Raw genomic sequence first — 18,943 nt, 5'->3', positions numbered from 1 at the left:
GTGCCTAGATGGGTATGTGGATTGCATGACAGCCCTGTGAGGAGCAGAGTTTTCCAGACAATAGGAAACTTACAGCTGTAATAGCTGCAGATTTCCCCTTCTGTTGCAGAGTGAAATATTGTCTCTGGTCCCATGTATGTGTCAAATTTGCTGTTTTTTAAATGGGATGCTGCTTGCCCAGTATACATGTAGGCAGTGCTGATGGTAAAGCAAGATATGACCGCTTTTAATGAAATTCTAGGTGGCATTGAGCATATTTACTGATAACACCACGTGGAATGACTGTGGAAAATGCCTCCCAAGAAAAGCAGATTAATTTAGGTTTAGTCCAAGGAGGCCTCAGTTGGAAAGAGTGGTTAACTGGTTTATTTTGTGAAGGATGGAAATTAGAGGAAAGATGACACCTTTTAATGCTGAGTATCACAGCTGTTGCAGGATCAGGTGAGCTACTCCTCACTGATCGTGGCATGCTGGATGGATTTCCTGTCCATGGGGAGGTTGTAAACAACAGCCTCACTGTTGTTTACATCTATATAGCGTTCCCACAAGCAGACAAAGTCTTGGACATGTGCAGCACTGAACTTTCTAGATGATGCACACTGAGGTTTGCTGAGAGCATTATGCTCTTACAGACCTCTATAGGAAAGTGTTCTTGCAAGCAGTACACACAGATGCAGTTGAAGGCAATACATATTGGTGTCATGGTATGTGCTTGTATTGTGTGGTGGTCTCTCATGCTAACACAGGTCTCTACAGGCAAAGCCCATGGTTAAACTTTGCCTAGGTCATGCTTTCAATCACTGTCTACTTGTTAGATTGTCTTCTGCGATGACCTGCTACAGACCATCCTCAGAAAATGCTCCAAAATCCTCACATGGGAGGAAGCCTTTCTGCTGTAAATGATAGCTTAATTTTTAGCTTAGGAAGTTTCAAACAGCAGACTCTTGGACAGAGCAGACAGACAATGAAACTTAAATGGCAGCTGTTTGCTGTAGCTCCCAGCTGTGCTCTGCAGCACCACTGGTGTCATCTCTTTACACTGGGATCAAGTAGGCTGAACTTTGCAGACAGATATAAGCTTGCAGAGTATCAGCTGGGATTTACAGCTCTGAGGAGCGTCACTCTAGATGTAGCAGTACTGACTCAGTGGTATAGATGACTGCAGAAAGAAATGGGACTAGGAAGGTTCAGCAGGTCAGAGGGATCAGATTAGTTAAACATTCCTTGAGTGCTGCATAATAGGTGCATTAATACTGGATTACCAAGTGGCAGTTCAGCGATCACTTCCCATCTCTGCAGCAGCTCCATGGAGTCTAGCAGGGTGAAGTTATAGGATAACTGCAGAGGGACATAAGGGCTGCCAAGACAAGTTGGACCTAACATTCATTTACTGTACTTCTCTAGCTGTGACCAGCACCAAATGCTGCTATAGGCAGATGTGTCATAAACTGCCTCTCTACAGATAGGACCCATTCCTGTCCTCTGCCACTTAGAATTTGATTTAACAGCTAAAGCATGATGTATTATCTCGTTCAATGCTAATTATAACTAGGGCTTTATATGGCGTATATATATAAATACACAATGTCTGATTAACTAAGTATCAACAGCTTTCCCAACTCCAAACAACTGTACCATGTCTGGAAAGATTACCAATGAATTGGACATCATTGCCTGAAATCTCTTTCTTTACTTGTGTTCATCACAGAGGGAACAAAAGTTTCTGATAGCCCTACATTATGTTGTTGCTTATGGTATACAGTGTATTCTATATGCGTATGCACAGATGGCATAATACTACAGACCTTGCTATTTCAGTCTTTCCTGACAAAAACACAAACAATGTTTTCAATTGTTTTTTGTATGAAAGAATTCCCAGGCTTTGTTGTTTTCTGTGAACTCTTCTTAAATCTACAAATGTTCTTTGTGAAACAGGGTGACAAACACTATATACACTAGTCCAGAAAAGGCTGTACTTGTCATGTATTTCCAGAAAGGCAGTATTTCTACTGTGTTACTCTTCATCCCAGCTCTTATACACACTAACATTGTTGTTTTTTGAATACAGCCACTCAATGATCATGGGTGACAACAATGACATGCAGGTCCATTTTACACTTGAAAGATGTCCTTTTTGTAAAAGCACAGCACAAATATACCCAGCCACATAGTTGCCTGTGAGACTGGGCAGTGGCAGAGAGAACCAAAGAAATGGAAATAGAGGCCTGCAAATCAGTGGTTGACATGAAGACAGCTACTAGAGTTGGTTTTGTGGGTAGGTTCCACCTTTTGTTCTGAACTTCCAATAGACCATCCAAAACCCCAACTCACTCAAGTTCAATTTGAGCACATCTCTAAGCAGAGTGTATCTCTCAAGGCTACATTCAGTGCTGCAGGCAGACATAAAGGAGAACTTCCTCATTCCCTAGCTTTCCTCTCTGTTGGTATTGAACGTTTTTCAGGCAGAAAATAGAGGAGATGGTTAACGATAATGTATTGGAAAAAAATAAGTAATAGAGAACGCTGCTAGCTTTTTCCTGAAGGGGAATTTGATTTTGCAGGCTAGTAGAACTGTGGTTTTCTTCCCAACTAGAGGATCTCTTTGCATACCCTATGCCATATAAAGAGCCCGGGCTTTGCCATCTGCAACTGTGAATATGTGGTCTGTGAAAATGCTACTTCTTCCTTTCTGTGGCCTTTGTAATATAACTGTCAGCGTGCAACACTGGCCCAGGGCTTAAAATCTCAGCTGATGTTGTGGCAGCCTGGTGCCCATTCAGATCACTGGCCCTTTGCTGGGCTGCAGAGTATTCAGGGAAAGAACTAAAGAACTGGACAAGGACAAGGGATGCAAAGGAAAATGTTGTTATCCTAATGATAGGAACAGTGAGACTCAAGGCTTCATGTAAATAATCCTTAGATAGGGGTCATAAGGTCCCAATTAGCCAGTGTTCAAATGACCACATGCTTTCCAGCTGTACCTTAAGGCAATAGCAAATGAGTCCTCTTTTCATTATGAAAGAAAACAGACACTATTCAACCTCTTCATTTTCTTCCGGCAAGACACAGTTATTGGGAATGCTATAAATGATGACTGGACATTACCTGTAACCTACAGGGCTTAATGAAAAAGAATATTTCTCTAACATTTGGAAGAGCATCCCAATCCCTGTGTTAAAGTTGTGCAGTGCTGCAGAACCTTAACTGACAATGCATTTCATGTACAGAGAAAGGGATGGGAGGGCAGGAGTGAGAGCAGTGGCCGGTGTGCAGTAGCATTCCCCAGTGCTGCTGACTTTGGCAGAACTGTCTTAGCAGCTGTGAAAAAGACCTTACTAGATAACTGATGGAAGAGATGGAAAACAGGATAAAAGTCATTAGAACTGAGGCGGTGCAAAGTACTTTTAGAATAGCCTTTGTGGTTCTGAAGGGATTTGAGCGCCTGTTGATTTGGAATGAATGCAAACCTCTAAGAAGGGGGGGGAAAGTTTGAATGCAGGTTTGTGGGGATGAAGTCCAGAACTGCTTAGTATTTTGATGAATTTTAATACTTTGTCCCCACGTTCAGTCCGGCTTTGGGCATAAAACATATTCTAGCCCTGACAATCAGTGTTGCCTATCCCAAAATTTCTCCTCAAGCTCCTGTTTTTCCTCTCTCCTTACCTCCATCCTTTACAGCCTGTTTGGAAGCAACACTCACCAATGGCAGCTGCAGCTAAAGGGATGAAATATAAAGCTCGCCAATTTAAGGAAGGCTAGGATTTCACCTGTTATTTTATCATCAGTGTTGTAAGAGATTCAGAATAATCTTCAGTCATCAATGCTGAAACAAGAGAGAAGCCATTGGAGATCCAGCCCTGGGCTGGAGTCTGCCATGCTGCACTTCGGAAAGAAATGTGGGTTGAGGAAATCTGTGGTTTTAATCTCAGATCTGCTTGCAGATGATCTATTTGCTTCTTCCACTGTGATGTGCTCAGTGCACTACTGTAACACAAAAGAGAGACAGCCAGCAGGGTGAGAGAGGTGATTGTCCTCCTCTACTCTGCTCTCCTGAGGCTCCATCTGAAGTACTGCATTCAGGCCTGGGACCTCCAACACAAGAAGGACATGGAGCTGTTGGAGCAGGTCCAGAGGAGGGACACAGAGCTGACCAGAGGGAATGTTGGCTGTGAAGGAAGGCTGAGGAAGCTGTACTGGTTCATTCTGGAGAAGAGAAGGCTCCGCAGAGACCTCAGTGTGGTTCTGTCAGCACTTGAGGGGAGCTTATGAACAAGATGGAGACCAACATTTTACATGTTCTGATAGGGGTAGGACAAGGAGGAATGGTTTTAAACTAAAAGAGAGATTTAAGTTACAAGTTAAGAGGAAATTATTTACTCAGGGGGTGGTGAGGCACTCACATGGGCTGCCTGGAGAAGCTGTGGATTCCTGGAGGCATCCAAGGCTGGGTTGGATGGGATCCTGCACAGCCTGATCTGGTTACTGGCAACTCTGCCCATGGCAGGGGTTTTGGAACTGGATGATAGGACAAAGGGAGATGGTTTTAAACTAAAGGAAAGAAGATTTAGATTAAATGTCAGGGGGAAGTTTTCCACTGAGGCAGTGATGAGGTGCTGGAGCAGGTTACCCAGTGAGGTTGTGGATGCCCCATCCCAAGAGGTGTTCAAGGCTAGGTTGGATGGGTTCCTGGACAATCTAATATATTACTTGATCCAGCTGTTGTAAACACTTCCTGTTGTCCAGGGACTGGAATACAGTAATCCTTGAGACCCTTCCAAATGCCATTCTGTGATTCTATAATTCTATGATTCTATGAATACTGAACTTCTGCTTTCACTTGTGGTCAGAAAGAGGTGGCAGTTCTACTGCATTCACAGAGTGCTGCAGGTTGACAAGTCAGTGGGACTGGTAAGCTCCTTCAGCAATGTAAATGGTTTGGGCACATCCTTAAGCTTTTGTATGTGAATGAAGGTAGTATTGCGCAAATTCTTCCTTGCACTACTGCCAGTTCTTTGTTTGGAGACCTAACAGCATGGCCAAAAACAGTGCCAGGCACAGGGATTAAACTTCGCCTCCTGTCCATAACACAACCTCTCCTAACACACCTACAGCCCAGCAGCAAGACACTGGGGAGAAACATACAGAACTTGCACTGTACAGCGCCAGTGCTGTGAGCGAATAGCTAGATTTGGTCTCAAGAGATGCTAACCCAGTACTGTTCACTGCACTCAATAAAGACACACAGAATGAGAAATAAAATGTTTCTTTCTGCCTCAGGCTAGAAACCTTCACGACTTAAACCAAATGACTGAGAAAGATGGATGAAGTCACTGATTTCTACCTGAGGGAACAAGGAGAAAATTCCATTCATTCCTGAATGATGTAGCATGGTTCTAGTCCTCATTTCTTGCAAAACAAGTACACGTGTTTCTGACAGAGGACTTGAGCCTTACTGCAGTTCAGACTCCATGCAGAGCTTCTGAGTGCTGCCAGGCTCTAATTTTTTCCATGAAACTTGTTTTCATTAAAGATCTCTTTAATTTCAACATCTTCTTCAATGGCATAGATGATGGCATCAAGTGCACCCTCAGCAAGTTTGCAGATGACACCAAGCTGGGCAGTGCAGTCAATACAGTAGGGACCTTGACAGGCTGGAGAAGTGGGCCCATGAGAACCTACTGAGGTTCATCAAAGCCAAATGCAAGGTAGTATGCTTGGGCTGGGGAATTCCCAGGTATTTACACTAACTGGGGGAAGATCTCCTTGAGGGCAGCCCTGCAGAGAAGGACTTGGGGGTCCTGGTGGACAAGAAGCAGGACGTGAGTCAGCAGTGTGCGCTTGGAGCCCAGAAGGCCAACTGTGTTCTGGGCTGCATTAGAAGAGGAATGGCCAGCAGGGAGAGGGAGATGATTCTCCCCCTCTACTCAGCTCTTGTGAAACTCCATCTGCAGTGCTGCATCCAGACTTGGGGCCTTCAGCACTAGAAAAACATGCAGCTCTTGGAACGGATCCAGAGGAGGGCCACTAAAATGATCAGAGGGCTGGAGAATCTCTCCTATGAAGAAAGGTTGAGGGAACTGGACTTGTTCAGCTTGGAGAAGAGAAAGCTCCAGAGAAGAGAAACCTCACTGTGGTCTTCCAAAATTTGAAGGGGGTGTATTAACAGCAGGGGGGACAGCTGTTTACGAGGATGCATAGTGATAGGACAAGGGGGGATGGTTTTAAACTGAGACAGGGAAGGTTCAGGGTAGATATGAGGAAAAAGTTTTTCACTCAGAAGGTGATGATGCACTGGAACAGGTTGCCCAAGGAGGCTGTGGATGCCTCATCCCTGGAGGCATTCAAGGCCAGGCTGGATGTGGCTCTGGGCAGCCTGGTCTGCTGGTTGGCGACCTTGCATACAGCAGGGGGTTGGAACTGGATGATCATTGTGATCCTTTTTAACCCAGGCTAGCCTATGATTCTATGAATTTGTCAGAATGAAACATAACATACCAGAATCAGGAACTGTGGGATTTCTGGATGAAAGTAGTAAGAGAAATCTTTGTCTGCTTTTATAATAAGCAAATGAAGATCAGGTACTCCCTGAAGTGACAGAAGACATCGTGTGTCTGTGCTTACATTAGGAAAATGAAATGCAGTAATCTTAGCAAGGAAGACATTGGGCTGTTGGCTGTGCTGGATGTTTCCCTTGATGCCTCTTGCTGTGGTTGTTCCACTTCATATGAATTATTTATTATTTATTGGGACCAAGATGTGGAGCTTGATCTCCCCCCTTCCAGATGAATGTCCTCACTACCAGACTACAGAATCAATCTTCTTCTCTGGCCTAATGAATATTTAATGACTTATGGAAGTGGAACAGCTTCAGTAGGAGAGGAAGAGTGAGAGAGACGTGTTCATCCACATGGATATCCCACAACACCACTCTGTGACCAGCATGCAGGACCTGAGCCAAGAACCTTTGCAGGGAAAAACATCAGCCATAGGACCAAGGGAGACAACATGAGCACAAAGCAGTGGGGTGCCATTGCTTCTGCTTCAGTGCAATTTCTGAGCGGCTCAGGCCTGGTCAAGTTTATGCCTTAGATAAAAGTACATGAACCATACAAATGAGCTTCAACTTTGCCAGTAACAACCAACGTGAACCTGCTGCTCCACCATTCTGGGTGATGTAACCTGGTTGTGCTCGTGTGAGGTGTCATCTGTAGCATTTGCAGCCACACTGCTCAAAGAGACCAAAATTCATTACTTTCCTAATTGAACTGTTACTGTGAAAAGCCAATTAAACTGAAATGGCTACCATGGGGCGGCCACTTTGATGCGCTTGGTGCAGGGCTCACATTGGAGGACAGAAAGTCCTTCCTGTGAGAGGGACTCTCCCTCTCCTTCGTGGGAAAACATTGCTTAGCTGTGTTTTTTGTTGTCGTTGTTTTTGTGTTTGTTTTTTCTTTAAAGCTGCCGTATTTAGACTAAAACTAGAATTAGTGATGGTAGCTGCTGCCCCTTTCACAGCAAGAGATTTCTTTGGGCAGAAGAGGCAAGTATGCTGCCTGGCCTTCTGCTGTAAGATAAGCTGTTTTCTTTCACATCACAACCCTAAGGCATTTTCATAGGCACCCAAGGGAAGAGGTCCCCAACGATGGGAGGATCAGGCCTTTGCAGAATTAGATTGATTGGGATCCTACAGGTCAGCATATGGGAAATATTAACATCTTTGATGCAAAGAGCTCATGCTGGTGACGTTGCAACTGCTGGGGGCAGTTATCAAGAAAATGGCCGTGGAAGGCCTGACAACAAGTATTTAATTCATTTTAGCATCAAATCTGCAGAGCCTTGAAACAAAGTAATGATCTCAAAATGAGATTTCCCTTTTGCTTCAGCAGAAAATTGGAGGATGGCAAAGGGAAGAAAAAGAGACATTTTATTTCCTCTTCTTGATTGTAATTCCCTGCCTTCAGCTAGATCAATATCATTTCTGCTGGAGATGGAGGCTGCCTCTGGTTTCCATGGCAATCTGAGTTGTTGAAGGCTTGCAGGCTCCATGAATCCCCAATTTATCAGCCTTCCAGGATTTAATAATGGAGACTAGCAGTCAGGCAGCTTATGAATGGCACATGTCTTTTGGACTGGGGGAAGGGAGGCGGGAGCGTGGCTTGTAGTAAGGGCTGCAGCAATTTGTTTTCCTGTCAGTGACAGCTGAAAGGGGAGGAGAACAAGGGGAGGAGCAGCACATTAATTCCGGATGCACCAAAGGAATTTCTAGACCTTTTTGCTGCAATTACAGAACATTTCCTCTTCTGGCCTCTTTTCCCTTGCCAATATTACCAAAGCAGGGGAGGAGAGCAACCTCAAAGCCTGTCCCATGTGACAAGGTGGGTGGGAGCTGAAGACTGAGACCCAAAGGCTCCAGCACTGCATGTTTTCTTCCTCTCCCAAACCCTCTTTATTTCAGGATCAGCAGTGCATGAATGCCAGCAGGCTGCCACTGTTTTGGGTTCTTTCTTTCCCCCTACTGGTCCTACCACAATTGCCAGGCTGATCAGCAGAGCTGTCACTTTCTGTGCATCTGCCAGGACTCTCCAAATGTGCACCTCCATCTCCAAAGTGCTGTAAGCTCCTTTCCCTGAATTAATTATTTTTCTGGGATTGCCCTGGTTGTACAGGAATCACTAGCAATCACTTCAGCCTGGCCACTTTGGGCTCACTTGCCCATGATCAGCTCTGAGTATTTCCATTCCCTCTTATCTTTTGTCTGATTTCTCCTCTATGATCTCACAGGGCAATAACATTAGAGAGATTAAAGAATAAATGGATGCATCTTGTGAAGATCTTGTGGTACTCTTTCCCTTCCAATTCCCTGTTTCTGAACCATTCTCCAGCATTTTGTCCAACTTAGGAGGAAAAGATGGGTGACACAAAAGAGTACTCATGTATGATGAGATGGGGACATCTTGCTATTCAGTGCATATGCCGAGAGCAGCTGCCAAGTGTTACATTCCACAGCTGGAAGCCAGTAAAAACCTCTGTATTCAAGCTGTTTAAATCACAAGGTATTTAATTGATTTATAAGAGTTGCCTCTGTGCAGGACCTTTGTGAAATCTACTGGAGTAGCAAATGTGAAAAGCAAAGAACAACTGCTGGGTTATTTCTTCTCAGGTATTCCTATTTCAGAGAGGTAAAGTTATGAATGCTGCTCTTCTGCCTGCTGTCTTGTGATGGCTGCTTGGTAATATTGCTGCCTCTGAGAAACATCTGTGACCACACTGAGAGTTTGTGGGTTAAAATTAGGGACCGGACCAATAAAGGACATCTGGTGGTCAGGGTGTACTACACTCTGCTTGATCACGGGGAGCCTGTTGACTTCTTGCTTCAACTATAAGAGGCATCACTTGCAGGCTCTCATACTAATGGGGGATTTCAACCACTCAGATGTCTGCCGGGAAGCAACATAGCAAGCTGCAAGCAATCCAGGGTACTCCTGGGTTCTGTTAAGGTTAATGTTCTGGTCCAGGTATTGGACAGAACAGCCAGAAGTAAAGCATTACTGGACTTGGTGCTCACCAGTGCAGTAGATATCATTAAAGATGTTAAGATTGGAGGCAGTCTGGGCTGTAGTGACCACAGCGTGGTCAAGAGTGTGATCTTGAGCACTGTGGGCCTGGCAAAGGGCAGAGTCAGGAGTGAAATTCTGGCTGTTTCAGGAGTCACTGGATGAGATCTCCTGGGAAACTGTCCTTATGAACAAAGGAGTGGAACAGAGCTGGCAGCTCTTTAAGGACACCTTTCTGAGAGCACGAGAGCTCTCCATCCCTCAGCATAAGACATCAAGCAAAAGAGGCAGAAAACTGACATGGCTGAGCAAGAACCTTCTGGCCAAACTGAGGGAAAAGAGAAATGTACATGTGCTGGAAGCAAGGGTGGGTGTCCAGGAAAGAATACAGGGATGCCATTCAGACATGCAGAGATGGGAGCAGGAAGGTTGATGTGCAAATGGAATCGAACATGGCAAGATATGAAAAGTAATAGGAAGGGGTCCTTTAGACACATCTCCTCTGCCCTTCTGAGGTTCCATATGGTATACTGCTTGTGCCCCCAGCACAAGAATGATGTGGAGCTGCTGGAGTGGATCTAGAGGAGAGCCACAAAAATGATCAAAAGGCTGGAGCACCTTTCATGTGAGGAAAGGTTGAGAGATTTGGGCTTGCTTAGCTTGGAGAAGAAAAGGCTCTGGGGAGACTTCGTTGTCAGCCATCTGCCTCCAAGGCACTCTCACCAAAAAAAGGTTCCTTTGCTTCCCCTTCAACTACTGTGCTGCTCTTGGGTTGCATTTGCTGTAGCTGTGATAGCAGCTGAGAGAAACTATGACTGAAAAACCTAACCACTTTGGTAGGCTGTAGGCTTCTTTCCATTGTAGCTGACTGCAATGGCCCAGTCATAGGTGGGAAGTCTGGACCAAAAATGCTGTGTGTGGCAGCAATCACACACCTGCCAGCAGCTGGCATATCATTTGTCTCAGCCTTCAGCTTTGGCTGCCTCCGTGTGTGGGAAGGAAACAGCAGCAGAAGAAAGGACAGCCGCTCCTTTCCCAGTTCTCCAGGAAGCAGAAATATTTGCAAACGTAGCTATAACAGGGTTAACACCTCCCATTCACAGAGAGCATCTCCCTTTTTCTCTCCCCACCCTCATGCTGCACCACTCCCATCTCTCTGGAGACCCTGCAGCTTCTGCCCATCCGCCCAAGTTGAGCGTTTCCATGGCAACCCGGCAGCTGGTGTCTAGACACTGGGAGAGATGCTGGGCCGTGGAGCTGCAGGCCCTTCACAGCCCCTCCCTGAGCCCATCGCCCACTCCTCCCTTCCCACCTCCTGCACGCACAGATGCCGATGCAGGGTGGGATTTCTGCGCTGCTGGGGAAGAAACGGAGGGAGGGGAAATCCCTAAGCCACGAGCTGGGCAACCTGACAAAATGCAAAGGCGGGTGGGATGACAGATCTGGGGCTGGCTGTCCTCTGAGGATTGAGCTGGAGCAGAAGAAGAAGGCTGCCCAAGCTGGGCCCACAGTCATCATCTGCGGCACTGGCAGAAGTGGTTTTTCCTCTCTCTGCTGGTACAGCTGGGGTTGGAATACATGGGACTGAAACAGAGGTAATGTGGTGCAGGAGTGGGAGTCCAAAAATGCCATGTGTTGTGGCCATAGTCACATTTTTGTTCTAACAGTCACCCTCTCACCAGCATGCCATGTGCCTCCTTTACCACAACACATACTACTCCCATTTCCCTGCTGCTTTGCCTACTGCTTTGCCTGCTCCTTGGGTCTGCCCATAAGCGAACAAGGGATTCCCTAAGGTTCTGGGAAAAATCCCTCAACCCATCTCCCTGGAGCAGGAACAGTCACTCCTCCGAGTTCCCCATCTCTTTGCTTCCCGGCATAAATCTGTCAATCTACAAAGCAGTGAGCAGGCAGGGTGTAGGATTTTAGCACTGTGTATGGTGCGTAGCAGGGCTGACTGCAATGGGCTAACTTGGATCAGGAAGGGAGCTGTATAAGCAACAGCTCTGAACCCGAGCTGCATCTTATTTCAGTAATTTCAGACCTACCATAGTCTGTCTGGAAGCAGCTTCTGGCTGGCAAGAAGGACAGATGGATTGGGACAGATGAATCAAGCTGTGAAGCCTGGATCCAAATCTGGACCAAAATGTCATTAAAACTAGGAGATGCGTAGGTCACAGATTTCAAGGTATTCCTTACCTTCCAAAAAATGCCTCTCTCAGGGGTAAACGAGGGCTGCTTATCACAGGGCAGCAAAACCCAGATTAATAATTGGAAGCGAAGAGGAGACCAGACAAGGTGCAGGCTTTCACTCCCATTTCTGGCCAAGCTGTGTCTGGCAGAGGGCAGACAGAAAAAGGAGTGAGTATGGCAAATGGACCCACATTGTGGCCAATGCTTGAGAAAGAGCAGCTGTTGAGGAGGGATGGGCAATGCGTTAGCACGCAGACATGTTCAAGCCACACAATCAATAACAGCAATAATTATGCAAACAGTGGGAAAACAGCAGAAGCAAAATTCCTGCATCTGTAGTAGAGTCCCGGAGTGTTTGTGCAATTCCTTTCATTTTGGCATCAGCTGCAGTAATTTGAAGATCTACAATGGAGCAGAAAGGAAAAGGAAAACAAAACCCAAGCCACCAGGCACAAAAGAAATGATCAGCAGAGAGGTTACTGCTACTCTGGTCATAAACTGATGTCTGCTCTGATTTAATTAATCTTGGCAACTCAGATGGGAGCTGGGCAGGTCCCAAGAGACAGTATTTTACCCGGAAATCTACTCAACCTAATTTCACTAATGTAGGGCAGTGGGGAGACTTGGAGAGGAGCCTGCATGCTCAGCCATTAGAGTGCAGCACAGGCAAAGGCAGCTGGAGGTGCCACCATCCAGCCATGCTGTTGCCTGCATGCCTGCTGCGGCTCCACAGCAGCCAGAGCTGCATATGTTCAAGGCGTTTGCTCACCAACAGAGTCCATGGATATGATTCTCCATGAAATAAATAGAGTGCTGAGGAGCAGAAGCTCCCTAAGACCCTATTAAAGCAAGGATCTGTAGTTTATTTCTGTATCATTTCTCTCCCATGGACAAAGCACTTAAAATTCCCCATCAGGTACCAGTTTGAGCTCTAGGTAAGAGGCAACTGTCAAGACAGAGACCTTAAGCTGGAAAGCAAGCACACTTCAGTCCCTCCCACCAAGTAGCCCTATCCCTTAAGCACTTGCATGGTCATAGCCTGAGGTTTATCCAAGACTGTCCAAAAGATTTCTGCACCCACTGACATTCGCTGACACTGCCTGATCATTTCTGAAGTCCAAACAGTGGATGTGAGCACAGTGAGGCAATGGATGATGTGTTTCAACAGTGGCAAAAGCAGCACTGGAGCACCTCCACTGGTGCAGATCTTGATGAGTGTGGCATGCAGGCTCATGTCAAACCACCAACATCTGCCTCTGATGTCGTGGGCCAACGTAATAAAATGTGAGCCATTACTTTTGAAGCAGCTCCCATAGGTTTGGTTAATAGTCTTTAAAACACCGTGTTTATCTCCGCTAATTGGAAAGGGGGAGCAGGGTGAGAAGACCAGATGATGATGTCTGTGCATATCGATGAATAGCGATGAATAGGGTCCTTATCTTCTCTATCCTCTCTTACTTCTACATCCCTATTTTGTAATGTCTCCCAATGCATCTTTTCTTTTGCCCTGTTCCAGGTCCATCTGAAGGGATAAGTCAGTGTCTCTTGCTTGTTCTCTCCATTGAGGGTAGGCATAGGTGCTCTGATCTTGCAGGTTGAGGTCTCACAATGCTTGTATGTCCAGAAGGGGCAGCTTTAGACAGGTGGAAATTTGAGCACTTGAGATGACATGCTGTTGTTCCTCAAGCAGGGTGCAGAACATTTTACCTTGATGCCCTGGATTCTCACCTACTTTTTTTTGTCACCTTTTACACCTAGTTCAACAAAGTGCAAAGTGAATGTAAAATGTCAAGGTTGTACAGGTCTGGCTGCATAACTGTACCTGTCCACTACAAGAGGACCAAGAGGTGCAGCAGCCCGGAGTTCAAGGCAGTGGGAAATCAAGCCTGGTATCTGGTAAGAAGCAGCGGAAGAGAGCTTCTCTCTGATCTAAGAGATCCCCCAGGATAAGTCTCTAATAATCTCCCCAGGGACACCTAGCAGACTTTATTGGGACGCTGAAAACTAGGTTGGAGAAAACCCCCGAGAACATACTGCAGAAATAGCCTGCATCAGACAAACCGGTGAAGGATGAGTCAGGCAAAACTGTCTCGTCTCTCCTTGTGAATCATAAACTGCTATTAACTGGCCCTGATGTCAATAGGTCTGTGCTGCAATGCTCCCATTGCTCCGGGAGAACCCTCTTCTTTTCACTGCTGTGATTTAGCAGTGCCACAGCTTGAACTTCATTTTTTATGCTGAATTGTTTATCCTTTGTGATGTTACCTCTTGCTGAAGCTCATTACTGAATAATAACACCAGGTTGCTTCTTTTCCCTTGTCTTGAAGATCAATGGAATTGTGCTAAAGCTGCTAAGAAGTGAGGCATAGCTTAGTGGCAGCAGGGTGCACGTGTGAGTATGGTACTTCCTCTCACTGCTTCAAAACCATGTAAAATTAAAAGGAGAATGGCTAGATGAATTTGGCTCGATAGTTCTTGTTAGAAAGATAGACCTCTTATTTATGTTTGGGCCATTAATGGAAGGTGAAAAGTGACTCAAGGTTGTGCTCAGCATATGTTTATTTATTTATTTATTTTTCTGATTCCTTTCTGTTCAAGACCTGAATATGTAGTGAAGTGACTTCATAGCCCTTCTGCTGCTCCCTGACCTCAGAGTCAGTCCAGGCTATTTCAGCATGGTAGAAATCAGTGCTATGTCTGCCCCCAGAGAAGAACAAGGGGGTCAGCAAGGCTCTTGTGCAGCAAGGAAATGTGTCTGCCAGCCAGTGCCCTCTAGGTACCACAGATACTCCCTGAAAATCAGATTTGCCACTGTAGCAAGCCAGCAGGGACAGTATCATGAGCTATCCCATGTCATTCCCCCATTTTGAATGCAACCAGAATTCCTGCTCGTGTCACTAGAACAGTTGTCAAAAGCTACTACTACAGAATCCTACTTCTGTAGAAGCAGGACTTCAGTTTTAACTGCAGTGGGGGAATCTGTGCAACTTAATGGTTTGTATGACTTGGCCAAGGCTCTTAGTACAGTACTCTCTCTTGGACAGCATGAACTCAGGATCTCCTAGTGACCGTCCCTGTGCTTGTTGCATTATATGCCCTTCTGTTATGCTGCCTTGAGAAGGCTGTGGGGACTCTTAGCTGAAATCCATGTGCATTTTCAGTAAGAAAATGCAAACGTTTAAAACATGAAATGTTGTGGCTGGGACTTGTGTTCCTTAAGCTGAGTTGCCCATCCTTTGCTAATCTTCCATTTATCTTGCATTTATGTAAGGAAAAGCAGACCTTTTGTCTTACTGGGATCTAGACTAGCAAAGCTGCTGACTAATGATATTCTTTTGGCCTACACTGAGTTTTAGATGGCCATACATGCTCTCAGCTCCATAATTCAACATGTGCCTTGCTATGAATGCCTTGGAGAAAAGTAGGATTAAAGGGATTCCCTGCCCTCCATAGGAAGTGTGATTGAATCATTCAGAAATATCAACCAAACTAAGGCAAGATAGTCTGTTTTGCTGCTCAGTATCAGGGGAAAGCAAGTGCTTAGAAGCTTTTGCTGGCAGGCAAGTGCAGGATCTCAGGCCGTGGTACTGGGAGATGGGGATGTTCTCAAAGAATTTTTCTTACTGGAAAATCAGTGTCTGAAGTTCATTAAGACAAAAGGTGTTTTAAGTTCCAAAAGCAGAGAAGTTGATGAAGTTGATTCAGAGTGGGATGTTACACCTTAAAGGTGATACACGTGGAAGTGGTGCATAGAAAGGCATATAAAAGAGAGGCTAAGGAGCTGAGGGAGAGAGGGGTGTGAGAGCTGCTGCACCTGCTGCCATTGCTGGAAGCAAATACAAGTCTGCCATCTGATGGCATCGAATGGACCAGGCAAAAATGTATAATCAGTCTCAGTCAGGAATAGTCCACATCCCATATAATATTCTGACTAGTGATAAACATGGATGTGAGGATGCTTACCTTCACAAACTAAACCATATCACCTGAATATCTGTAACGTTAGGCTGACAGCGTGGGCAGTAGTGTGGTTTTTGAATATTCCAATTAGCTTTGCTCCAGACAACTCTCAGACACATCCTTTCTTGTTCTGGAGAGCAAGGATTTAGCCATATGGACATGAGTTGAGTGGTGCCAGGTAGCTCCAGGGCAAAAGAGCAAACCCTGGTCCATTTTATTTGCTAATGTAACACAACGTGATACTCCATCACAGAAGCCAGGAAGTGGTTTGTTCAAGGGGATCCCTGAGTCCAACAGAAGTACATTGCTGATGTAGGGGTATATCAAGCACCAGCACTGCGGTATGTGACATATCACTCCTGTGCCCCATCCTGCACCACCCAGCCCTTTGGCACTTCTTTTCTCCGCTGTTTATCCTAAACCTGGAGTGATGCTCCTTGCTTGATCTTTCCACAGTTTTACTACATATGTTTGGGTGGGTTGAGGAATAGTAAGCGTGGAATGGGAAGAACTGGAGATAGAGCAGAACAAAAACTGCAGTGCACTAAGACCCTTTGCAGTATCCTGCAGCCCTTTGGTGAACCACTGCCTTGTTCCTCCCTACTGCCTCTGTCTTCCCCCCAATGCTATTTCCCTGTTGTTTTTCTTATTGTGGTATTGCAGACCCAGCCTCCATTTGCGTTCACTTCTTTCTGCCAGGCAGCTCTGCCTTTGACAGGAGAGCCCGGAAAACTGGAGAGGACAGCCTCCTGTCCAAAGGCTCCCATTCCTTATTTCTGTTTGGTGTATGAATTACAGGTTACAACTTTTTTTTCCCTCTTTCAAGCTTCTGAGAAGTTCAGCAGCAGTAATTAGAGCTGAGAAATTCAATGGTGATTGGTACAGCCAGCAGGTGTGATGAAAGGGTAATTCAGACACTGGATCTAGCTGGTTTCACCCTACAAGCCAAGAGCTTCATCAGTGCATGTGGTGAAATGAATGAGAGCTGCCTGACACATCAGCAGGAGGCTGGGCTTAGGGCTCTAGGCAGATCCTTCCAGTTGCACCTGGTTTCTGGTAGGGATGGAGATTTCATGTGAGAGCCATGAACTCATCTGCTAGGCTGAACCTGGGCATCTTCTTCCCATGCCACAGAAATGCCAGAAACCTTGAGGCCTAAGTCTCCTTTGGGAGAGAGAAGCCCAAAGCCATGCAGTTTTGTTGTGCGATGGCTGCGTGCGTGCGCAGGATGCTCTAGATCGTGGCTGACTAACGCTGAACCATCTCTTTCCCCACTAGATGCTGTAGAAGAAACCAAACCTACTGAAAGTGCCCAGCAGGAAGAGGTGAAAGAAGAAGAGAGCAAGGCGGACCAAGAAAATGCCTGAACATTAAGAAATGACTCCCCGTTTCCCCTCCCTCCCTCCCCCTATCCTCTATCCTTCCTTCCCACCCCAATCTTGATCTCCCCCCCTTCCTGCTCACATCTGTGAGCCTGTCAGTCCCCCTCCCATTCCCTCTGAAACCCTTTTTCTCTCTGTGTGGCAAACATTTAAAGAAAAAAAAAAAGAAAAAAGAAAAAAAAAAAAAAAAAAGCAGGAAAAATCCCAGTCAAACAGTGTGGCTTAAACATTTCTTTGTTTCTTGGTGTTGTTATGGCGAGTTTTTTGGTAATGATGATCCAATCATTTTGGGAAAATTCTTGCACTGTATCAGAGTTCTTTGACCTGGCGCGTGCGTGTGTCTGTCTGCCCACCGCGAGCGCTCTCTCTCTCTCTCTCTCTCCTCTCTCTCTTCTCCAAGTGTGTGTGTGTGTGCAATGTTCCGTTCATCCGAGGAGTCCAGACTTACCGAGTGAGTTAAAACAAAAGCAAAGCAGGAAAAAAAAAAAGAATAGTAATCCTTTTCTTCCTTTTTCAATGTGATGGAATGAACGAAAGAAAAAAAAACAACAAGCTTAACAAAACAAATGAACAAACAATAGTACTAAATCCCGTTTTCTTTTCAGAACTAGAACAACAACAACAACAAAAAATGTGCCAATTAGCATAATGCTTGGCTCCAGGCTCCTTTTTCAAACTGAACAATAATTATAATAAATGAGAATAATGATCATTAACATCGCCGTGTCGCATTTCTATGCTGCTGTATGTCCTGCTGGCCTCTGCGTGCAGGCCACTCTTTGGTGGCCTGCTTGCTGCGTGGCCCCACTCAGCTCTTCAGCCACTTCTCTACGATTGGTCAGAGGCTGAGCACTCTCCTTAGCATCACTCAGGGGATTTTCAAGGGAAGCAGGCTTGGATTTTGAGATGACATCAGCACTGAGCGAGGCATTAGCTTAAGAAAAGTAGCAAAATTGATCTTGGGAAAGATCAAAAGAAGTGTGCCTCCAGGAGTTCTCTGAGTCCTGTTTTAGGGGTGCACAGCGACCTCAAAGGAGTGATCCCAGGCAGCCCCATGGGTGCCAACTGAGGGACCAGCTTTGGTCCATACTGAAGCTCTGAGCCCTGCCAAGGAATGCATTGAGGGCCAGGAAGGGCCAGGTGCCTCCCAGTGCTTGCCTCACTGGGATGGAAATGAAGTTGTTGACTGATGTGGCATTGTTCTCCAAAGATGTTCTGTTTGGCAAAATGTATTGGGCCAGTGCAATAAGTGCATAGGCATGTGGTTAGGGTGAGATCTAGTGGTGTCAGAGCCAGCCAACAGCACTTGGAGGAATTTTTGTCCCTTGCTGCCTGGCAAAAGCTTGGTTTAATCACCCAGCCTGGGCTTCAACTGTCTTGTCCACCTTCTGCAGCCTGCTCCAAGCACAGCTGAGGCTGGGCTCTTCAGCTGAGCACCACTGCATGTACCTCCTGCCCACTGCCTACAGGATGCGGGATTGTCCCCAGCCAAGTGCCCACTAGACCTGGCCTTCTGTGGTGAAGGATGGGCAGCCTACAGGCCAAGCGGCTGCTGGGATTGCTGAAAAATGCTGTTGGCAGGACCAGGATTAAATTGGCCTAGAAGTGGCAGCACCAAAAAATGGGTCTGCTGACAGCCCCAAAGTCTGGCTAATTCCTGCTTCCTTTGTTCTCCTCCATCTCTTTGTTGGAAATAGGGAGAAAAGATGAACTGTGTCTCCTCAGAGTGAATCCCTTTGAACTGCTGACTGGACGTGCCATCAAAATGTGTAGGGATTCATTTCCATGCGCTTCCTGGCCTTGTGTGGAAATAAGAGAGAGAGAGAGTGGGAGGATTGAAAAAAGAGAGGGAAA

The 18,943-nt window shown here is 45.9% G+C and overlaps 1 protein-coding gene across 1 annotated transcript in view; it reads left to right on the top strand.

The window, feature by feature from the left end:
• The window catches only part of GAP43 (growth associated protein 43), a 59,116-nt gene extending 41,315 nt beyond the window's left edge, over positions 1–17,801 (top strand). Inside the window, exon 3 of the mRNA XM_072358261.1 lies at positions 16,986–17,801. Coding sequence (XP_072214362.1) covers positions 16,986–17,074 — 89 coding nt within the window. The 3' untranslated portion in view covers positions 17,075–17,801. The remainder of the gene's footprint in view (positions 1–16,985) is intronic.
• The last annotated feature ends 1,142 nt before the right edge of the window (positions 17,802–18,943 follow it).

Source organism: Excalfactoria chinensis, chromosome 1 (assembly GCF_039878825.1).
Source record: "Excalfactoria chinensis isolate bCotChi1 chromosome 1, bCotChi1.hap2, whole genome shotgun sequence".
Classification (NCBI taxonomy): Eukaryota; Metazoa; Chordata; class Aves; order Galliformes; family Phasianidae; genus Excalfactoria; species Excalfactoria chinensis.
Note: the sequence above shows the minus strand (reverse complement) of the source record. Positions and strands in the feature narration are given on the sequence as shown.